Source organism: Vicia villosa, unplaced genomic scaffold (assembly GCF_029867415.1).
Source record: "Vicia villosa cultivar HV-30 ecotype Madison, WI unplaced genomic scaffold, Vvil1.0 ctg.001650F_1_1, whole genome shotgun sequence".
NCBI classification, from domain to species: Eukaryota; Viridiplantae; Streptophyta; class Magnoliopsida; order Fabales; family Fabaceae; genus Vicia; species Vicia villosa.
In genome coordinates this window covers 103,916-113,268 of record NW_026705685.1, presented here as the reverse complement: position 1 = coordinate 113,268, position 9,353 = coordinate 103,916, and the positions used below count along the sequence as shown (strand labels likewise).

The 9,353-nt window shown below is 31.5% G+C and overlaps 1 protein-coding gene and 1 pseudogene across 2 annotated transcripts; both read left to right on the top strand.

Annotated features, from left to right (window-relative positions):
* The first annotated feature begins 646 nt into the window (after nt 1-646).
* LOC131636154 (low-specificity L-threonine aldolase 1-like) lies at nt 647-3,335 on the top strand (annotated as a pseudogene).
* A 1,812-nt stretch (nt 3,336-5,147) lies between these two features.
* On the top strand, nt 5,148-7,009 carry LOC131636158 (uncharacterized). 2 transcript variants are annotated; one of them, XR_009293964.1, is made up of 6 exons: nt 5,148-5,237; nt 5,331-5,427; nt 5,835-5,893; nt 6,004-6,110; nt 6,508-6,782; nt 6,886-7,009. XR_009293964.1 is itself a non-coding variant. In XM_058906816.1 (4 exons), the coding sequence occupies exons 1-4, from the start codon at nt 5,161-5,163 to the stop codon at nt 6,077-6,079; spliced, it is 309 nt and encodes a 102-aa protein (XP_058762799.1). In that variant the 5' UTR covers nt 5,154-5,160; the 3' UTR covers nt 6,080-6,446. The 2 variants fall into 2 exon arrangements, 1 of the variants encoding a protein (XP_058762799.1); XM_058906816.1 differs by lacking the exons at nt 6,508-6,782; nt 6,886-7,009 and having other exon boundaries at nt 5,154-5,237; nt 6,004-6,446.
* Nucleotides 7,010-9,353: the final 2,344 nt, after the last annotated feature.

The window sequence follows — 9,353 nt, the reverse complement described above, 5'->3', positions numbered from 1 at the left end:
TATTATTCTTAATAACTAGTTAAGTGAATATTATAAATATTATCAAATTAATAAGGGAATATTAATGGATTTATATTTATTAGATGAATAAAATATACTAAAACTCTTTCATCAAACCCATCGCATGCATTTCACCAAACCCATTTTTCAGCAACAATCTAGCACACAAAAATGGAGGAAGCATCTAAAACCATTGCACACAAAATCAGAGGTATTCAAAACAACGAAGAAGAGAGAATTAACATATCAATTTTCATTTTTCATTTTTTTGTTTAAAATCAAATCAAATCTTCGTTTTCGTTCCCAAATTTTCATCAATCTGGGAAATTCTATTTGAATTTTTAGGTTTGAGGTTGTTCGATTGAAATTCATTGCAACGTGGATGTTGTTGATTCATGAGATTTTGAACTTTGTAGATTTTGAAATTCTGTTCTAGATCGTTTGCTGTTGTTCAATGGAGTCGGCTCAGGTGCTGCCCAACAACTCTGCTTCGTCTCGGAAGCAAGAGCATCTGGAAGTTGGCAAGCGTCGAGTATTTGTTTGATTTTGATTTTGATTTTGATTTCGTGAAGGTATTCTGAAGGTGTGAATAGTGATTGTAATTGATTTTTACTTTTGGTCTGTTTGGTTTGATGTAGTTTTAGAGAAAATGGTAGCTAGAATAGTGGATCTTCGATCGGATACAGTGACGAAGCCGACTGAGTCAATGAGGGCTGCTATGGCAAGTGCTGAAGTTGATGACGATGTTCTTGGTTATGATCCGACAGCTTTACTATTAGAGACAGAGATGGCGAAGATGATGGGAAAAGAGGCTGCTCTTTTTGTTCCATCAGAGACTATGGGTAACCTTATCGCTGTACTTGTTCATTGTGAGGTTAGGTGAAGTGAAATTATTCTGGGAGATACTAGTCATATCAATATTTATGAGAATGGTGGTATTTCGACCATTGGAGGAGTGCATTCGAGAAAGCTGAAAAATAGTGATGATGAAACGATTGACATTGATTTGATTGAGTCTGCGATTAGAGATCCTAGGGGGGAGCTAATGTTTCCGACGACTAGGCTTATTTGCTTGGAAAATAGTCATGTGAAGTGAGCGGTTTTTGTTATTCTAATAGTTCGTGTTTTCAAAATTGTACATAAATTTTTGTTGATGAATTATGGCTGATAAACTTTCTCAATGCAGCTCGGGTGGAAGATGTCTCACTGTTGAATATACTGATAGAGTTGGAGAGGTTGCTAAGAAGCATGGATTGAAGCTTCACATTGATGGAGCCCGTATTTTTAATGCAGCAGTTGTAAGTAAATTTGTATTTTAACGATTCGACTTAAAATTTTACATTAAAGCCTTATCGCGCCTCAGTATGTACTAATAGCAAACTAAGTTGAAATGAACCTGCATTTTCTCTATGTCTCCTAAAGTATGGTTTCTCGCATAAGTTGAAATCAACCTCCTCACCTCATTTTTTTCCATAAATTTTTGTTTCTCCTTTTTGCGGTATATGAAAGCAAAAATTGCTTTTTGTTGGTTTTTCAGGCACTCAGTGTTCAAAACTTAATGAATCACAAAGGAAGCAGACCTGGCCGCCAGACTGGGTTTGATTTTGATGAGGAAGATCTCTTAGAGTTGGATCAGTACCATGATATCATTGTTGCGTCTGCCATATTTGGTATGATTTATGACTGATTATGTTCTATATTTGCTTTTTTGTCTTTTGTTTTCTGTTTCTCATAGCTCCATCCAATATATATCAGGAAACTATGATGTAATACAGCAGCCCAGGAACATCAGTAGAGAAGCAAGAAGAAACATTCCTTTCTATATGTTTATTGACGAAGAGACAGAAATGTATATGAGAAATGCTAGTATTTTGGATAGCAGCAGGAGAGTTGGATTGTGGAGAATCATTGTTGTCCGGAATATTCCATATGCTGATTCTAGGCGTAATGGAAAGGTTAATTGCTTACTCTTTGCTTACTCGTTATAAGAACATCAATAATGTGATTTATTGAAATCTAATACTATTTTTGACCTCTATAATGTATTTTCTTAACACTCTTCTTTCTGAATTACTTCTGTTTTTCTGATTTGATCTCAGAAATTTTATCTTTCTACATTTATCTTGATGCTGTTTGAATTTCACTTTAATCCGTGTAACAATTGTACTTGATTAATTGAGCTTTTATTATCTTTTTCCAAAATCCAAATTAATTGCTGAGTTTGGTTTTTGGTGCTTCCTACCAATATGAACCATGTAGTATAATAAAATGGGCTTTTTTTCCAAGGGCTGCTTGCATTTTGGCGTGGAAGGATCTGAATCATGTATGTCTTTGTTAATCTAGTGCATGAAGTGAGGCTTGAGGCTTCAATGCATAAAACTTAACAAAATTTATTTGTTGATTTATCTTCTAATATTTGAAATCTAATAGAAACATAGTAGGAAAGGTGGAAGCAAAAGGGTGTTAATTAGTTGAAATAATTATACAAGAAAGAACCGAGTTATTGATTTTATGAAGTATTAACAATTTGCTTTTTTAATATATTAGCAAATAACAATCAAATTTGTAACCTATTGAAGTATGATAGTGTTTTTGTCTTGCTCCCTATAAAGATTGTGGAACTTATTATGAATTATGATGCCTCTGAACATATTGCAGATTCCAAAACTTCTTCTTCACAGAATCTTCCCCAATATTCAATATTCAATTTGGATTGATGGGAAGCTTGAGCTCGTTGTTGACCCATATCAAGTTCTTGAAAGGTAAAATGTGCTCTCTTTTTCAATATATTTTTCTTCATATTTTTATTCCCTTTGTATGTGGAGAGAGGCAATTTTCTATTAACTGTCATTTATACTTTAGACTTGAAATTAGTATTCTTTGACAAGTAATAAATATTATAATATCAGGCATACTCTTTTGAGGATTCATTTTTGATTAATTACTAAATAACTTTCGGCTTAGATTTACATGATTTATAGATTTTATTTACTATTTGGCTTCAAGTTTGTCTCTTTTCTTGGTATTTTCTATGAAAGTTTTGAAGATTTCTTATTGCATAAAACAGATTTCTTGGTATTTTCTATGAAAGTTGAAATAATGATAAGTTTTTGTTTATGGTTTACTATGTAACTGCAGTGTCAAATAAAATTTTACTTCATTTTTCAATTGTCTTTTGAATGCTTCCATAAACGAGTGACTTCTCATCTTGCAGATTTGCGATTCCACTATTGATCCCTAGCCACACTCAATCACGGCTCCCTCTGCTCCGTTCGTCATCGAAGATTCACTGTTTCAACAGTTTAGCATCTTGTAAGTTCACTTTATCAAGCTGAGAGTGGGAAATAGGGATTTATTGGTTTAACAATGTAACTTAGCATTTCATATAGCAGTTGTTTGTTCAAATGTCTTAATGAATCTCACTCTTATTTTCTTTTTGATTCTTATCTCACAGTTGTTTTATCATTGTTGTAATTGGTACTTTGGACGGTATTATTGACACTTTCATCTAGTCATCCTATCTTACCACTCGTTAGTATATTGAAACAACTTTCCCATAAATTACATTTCATTTTGTTTTCCCGGCTGGTTCAGCAGCTCACAAATATGAAAGTTTCAATTTAATGTGTGGCTGTGCACAATTATGAAACAGTTTTCTACAGTGTTCTTGTGGGTAGAGCTGCAATTTACTAGTAATATTCAATATAATTCTTGCATGTTTTTTGCATTCTATTGTGCAAAATGAGGGCAACCAGCATGGTTGCTTCTGAATGTTTCTTAAACCATTTTCTTGTTCCCATTTTCTATCCCATTGGGCTGAAGAAGATATTTGTAATGAAACTTATATTTTGCATTGCTAATCCTTTTGCTTCTCTAGGCCCGGGGTTGATGAAGTTAAAGAAAAACTTAAGCATTTGGGTGCTGCTGGAGTTTTCACGGAGAATGAATTGGAAGTGAAGAATGTCAAGAGTCTTCTGGTATACCTTGGATTTATTGTTCCTGTTATGACTTATGTTCTGCTGTGAGATGCTATCAATGCTGACAAATAAACAAAAATAATTTAAGGGTTGTCTTCTATACTAAAAATATAGAATTGAATGCTTACTTGAATCAAATTGACATGGTAGGATGGTATACCTGAACCTGCATTGGGATTTAACTGCGTTGGTGGCAATTCTGCTTCTCTGGTTCTCAAATTTTTAAGGTATGATATGACATGAGCTATTCAGTAAAGATTTTAATAAAGGAGACTATCTTTTTCTGTTATTAACTATCATTATTATTAAGATTTTAATACACATTACATTTTAATACACATTACATTGAGTTACGTATTTGACTTTATTTCACTCCAACGTTTGTGTCACGGGCTACAAAGTGGAACCAAACATGTCTTTGTTTCTTTCCTTTCTCCCTTTTGCCTCCTTCATTCACACTGCTTATTCATTTTCTAGGTAAATATCTCACATTGCTAGTTCATTATTACAATATATTATATATCAATTTTTTCACCTTCTTCCTGTTTTCTGTTCTGCAGTCTGAATTCCACAACAATTGAAGGACCTTTTGTTCAAGAATTCACTTTTCTTGCAAATTCAGCCTTCAATAGTTGTCATGTTTCTACCATTGTTGAGGTCATCAACTACAAACTAGTTTATAGGTTCCTTCTTTTTTAAGGTTAATATAATATATAATGAGTTTATTTTTTGTTTCACGTGCAGGTTGAGAAGGGTCATTTTTTGGTTGCATATTTTGGGGGCACATCAGAGGGTGCACCTGATGTCAAAATATGGTTGCAGACTTACAAGGTATATCTATCTATGTATGTATGTAGTTAATACAATCCTAAAAACACATAGGATATCGAGTGCGGCGTAATTTTTTAGAGGTCCTGACTAGGTTAGTTACAGGTCTAATAGATGTCTATTTAATTATGGTTTAACCGTGTCAAATATTTAATAAGATCCTGTTTAGTCGGCCTATTTTGCTCCTATGCGGTAGTTTACTTTGTACGCCCTCAAACGCAACCCTCGGATGAACAATAAAAATGAAAAGTAAAGTGTTTTTGACTGCTAGTTTTAATATTGTAAATGAAAATTTGATTGGCAGAATGGAATATGGAAACCACCTATAGTAGCTGATGAGGAATCAAATGTTCCTATGTGGAACCCTGTACTCTTCAAACTTCCATCAAATGTTTTACTGCTTTTCTACAGAATAGGCCAAGATGTTCAAAAGTAAAGTTTCTATCCTAACATTCTCCATACATAAATGCTATTGTTTAAGCAGTTGAAGATTGATTATGATTCATTTTATTTACTTTGCTTTAGATGGAGTGGATTCATGAAACGGTCATATGATAAAGGTATTACATGGACAGAAAGAGAACAACTTCCGCCTGGTATATTAGGACCTATAAAAAATAAGGTGAAACCATAAACCACTCAAAACAGTACTCAATTTTATGATCTTAATTAGTACCGAAATTCATTTTCGATTTTGTTCAGCCTCTCTTGTTGGAGAATGGTGACTTACTTTGCCATTTTGCACAATAGCATGCAAAATTAATATACTATATTCTATGAAAGTGAAAATGTTGAAGCTGGGTATAAAATAGAACACTAATACTTTGCCATTTTGCACAATAGCATGCAAAAAACATGCAAGAGAGGTAGTAAATTGAAAATTACTAGTATTCTATTGGTTCACAAGTATTTCTGGGCTTTTTCGCAAGCATGAGTTGTGTGGAGAAAATTTGTGGTGGCCAAGCATTTGTTGAGTATATCACTTCTACCCGATTATCATGTAAATTTTAATAGTCAACCTTGTTCAAGATATGGGAGAGGGAATGTGTCTTTTGGCTCAAAGTCACGCCCAGTTCGTTACATGTGCGGTATGTCACTACTATAAAAGTGCTTTACACGTTTTACCTGTTGTTTGCATGAACACCAAATCACTAGGTGTTAGAATGTTTAAAACTGTCGTTTTACCTGTTGTTGACAGTGACACAGTTCCATCTCACTTTGCCATACGGCACTTTGCCACAAGAATTCTCATCCACACCACCTCTTTCTACTGATGCAGTAGTTGGTTTTCATGACTCAAAACTTGTAAGCTCTCTTCAACACTACTTGCCATGTGATTGTGATTGATCTCACCTTCTTAATGTTTTTTAATTAATCATATATGTGGATAGTTGATTTTGTATACTTTCAGGAACCTCTTAAAAGTTTTCCACAGTTGCTAGTAATGGCTCATGAGTTAGGAATACTTACAAATATTAACACATTATCTCATATGTTTAGACGAAGAAAGTGAAAAACAGAGCTAGTAAAATAAAAAGAACACAACTCTGACATACTTTGTAATTCCATTCGTTCATGGATGACATTAAAGTAAGCTTCCAGCTTGTTGTAAACAGTTTCTCTATCTTAAGATTTGTACAAGTGAAGATGTGTATACAATGCTTTCTCTTTTAACATTTTGTTTACCTTTACATTGAGACAGTGTAATGAAGTGAAGATGTGTATACGTCTTATGGTATCTGGCGTACCTGCTACGGTGGAGCACCGAGCCATTGCGGCAACAGGCACGTCCACCTTGGCTGCCTTTATGGCCAAGTGTGTTTAGAATTTCATTAAAGCAATGGATTTGTTGAAATTGAACATGGTAGTTGTGGATTAGGTGCATCCTTTGCTCTCAAACCTTTATGGTTCACTTAACAAATTGACGATTTTGTCGTCGGGTTTTGAGGGGAAAATAAAAATGAAGGATTGGACTGAGTGAGTATGACCTTGCTAATACTATTGATTATGCTTAACAAATTATGCCTTTACTTTGATATTGTGATACTTATCAGTTATCATCCATTTTCTGTCATTATAGTTTATGTACCAGAACAGTGGCGTAGAGGAGCATCAAATGAACCAAGCATCAAATGAACCAAAAAACAAGTGAAGATATACCGAATTCTGAAGAAATATTGCCAAAACAAAAGCCAAAGAAGAAGAAGAAAACTTATATATGAAGAAAGTGTTATGACTTAGTTAAAATATAATTTTTATGTGTATGATTTTATAGTACTTGACATATTATGACTGCACATGATTTTGTATACTTTTTGGTTAATATTAAAAATATTTTGACTTAGTTAAAATATGATTTTTATGTGTATGATTTTATAGTATTTGCAATATTATGACTGAAAATGAAATATAACTAAATGGTGTGTATGAAATAGGGTGTAAATAGATATAATTGTTCATTCATAAATGGCGTATTTACACCCGATTTTTACTAATTTAGGGGGTAATTAAGAACATATTTACACCCGATTTTTATTAAAATAGGGTGTAATTAAAACATAATTAAGCCCAATTACACCCGATATTTATTAAAATAGGGTGTAATTAAAACGTAATTACGCCCAATTACACCCGATTTTTATTAAAACAGTGTGTAATTAAAACGTAATTACGCTCAATTACACCCGATTTTTATTAAAACAGGGTGTAATTAAAAACATAATTACGCCCAATTACACCCGATTTTTATTAAAACAGGGTGTAATTAAAAACGTAATTACGCCCAATTACACCCGATTTTTGTTAAAAATAACGGGTGTAAATTCGTTAGACATTTCTCACCCTGTGGATATACACCCGATTTTTATTAAAAATAATGGGTGTAAATTTAATAAAAAACGGGTGTAAATTAACATTTTTGTACTAGTGATTCTTAATTTAAATAAGAAATAGTGTTATTTCTTTAAAAAATATGTAATTGATCAAAAAGATGGAAATTGAGATATTAACATAATTCATTCTTTTAAAAAAATTTAGATTACTATATAATAATGAAAAATATTCTATTTTCTTTATAACTTAAGACTATGCAAAAGGATTTTGTGTTGTTATATTACTAGCAGTAAAAAAAGTCACAAATCTTCACACATTGTTATATTAAATCTTTACATGGTGGCATACAATTGTTTGAGATATACAACAAGTACTGAAGACAAACGTAGATTTTGTGAGTCTCAATGTATAGACTACACTTCTATCATATCTCAAATATATATACTTTCGTATAAGATATAAATGTATAAAGTTTATAATTTTACATAACTTTTTAAATTAAATATATAGCTTAAGTTAGTAGTCTGTAAGTTAAAAATTGTAGTTCCTTTCTATACGCACTAATGATACATGTTCAATTTGAAATTATGGTTTTGTTATAAAATATAACTTTAAACATGAATAATATTTATTTTAGATTTTTACACTATATATGTGAAAGTTGTTCTCAGATCACTAGTACAAAAGAGAAATTTACACCTGTTTTTTATACACTTTACATCCGTTATTAGATGATGTAAATTTACACAGTGAAAAATATTAGAAAACTTTACATTTATTGTAAAACAGGTGTAAATAGAGGATATATTTCATCATTTTTTAGATAAAACGGGTGTAAATTATTACATAAATACATTTAAATCAAACGAATTTACACACCATTTTATAAAAATCGAGTGTAAATTAAATAATATTTACTATGAATGTCAACAAATTCATATCCTATTTTCTTTAAATATAATGTAAAAATACAGTATATTATACTATCTTTTAAGTGGTTGAAAGAATGATTTTTTATTACCAGTGAGGAAAGTAGTTTCAACTCATGGGATGCTAAATTTTAATTACCAATTGTTTAGTGGAAAACACGTCATACACATCTTTCTTCGCAATGGTTCTATTGCTGATGGATTTTAATCTAGTTATTGATGAAGAAATTCTTGATATCACTCCCTTGCTTTGTGCATGAAGGTATTATAAAAATTTTGAGTCCTCAAACTACTAGTACCTAATCGTCTCAGCAGGAAACTATTTCAAATGTTGAGAAGATTATTGTGTCAATGGATCATGAAAAAGGATATTGATGAAGCACCTTCACTTCAGATGATAACACTTCTACTTTGTCTTTGTTATAAATAACTAATTCAAAAGTATTTTCAACCTATTTGTTATAAGCATATATTAAAATCATATTTGTTTCTCTCAAAATCGATTATCAACTAGTTATAATTATAATAAATTTTATAATTGATTTTTAGTTTGATAGTCAGTTTTAAGCATACAATTATAATTTTAAAATTCATTAGATGGGTTTTAAAATAAAATAATTTAAATTTTATAATAGACTAACTTTTTACATATACAAATACAAATCAAGTAAGGATAGTTTGTAAAAACTTTAAATTTAGAAAAAATTTAAATTTATGACTATGAAGAAGACTAAGAGCCCAATTAATAAAAAAAATTAAAGGATAAAAGCTCAATTAATACAAACTA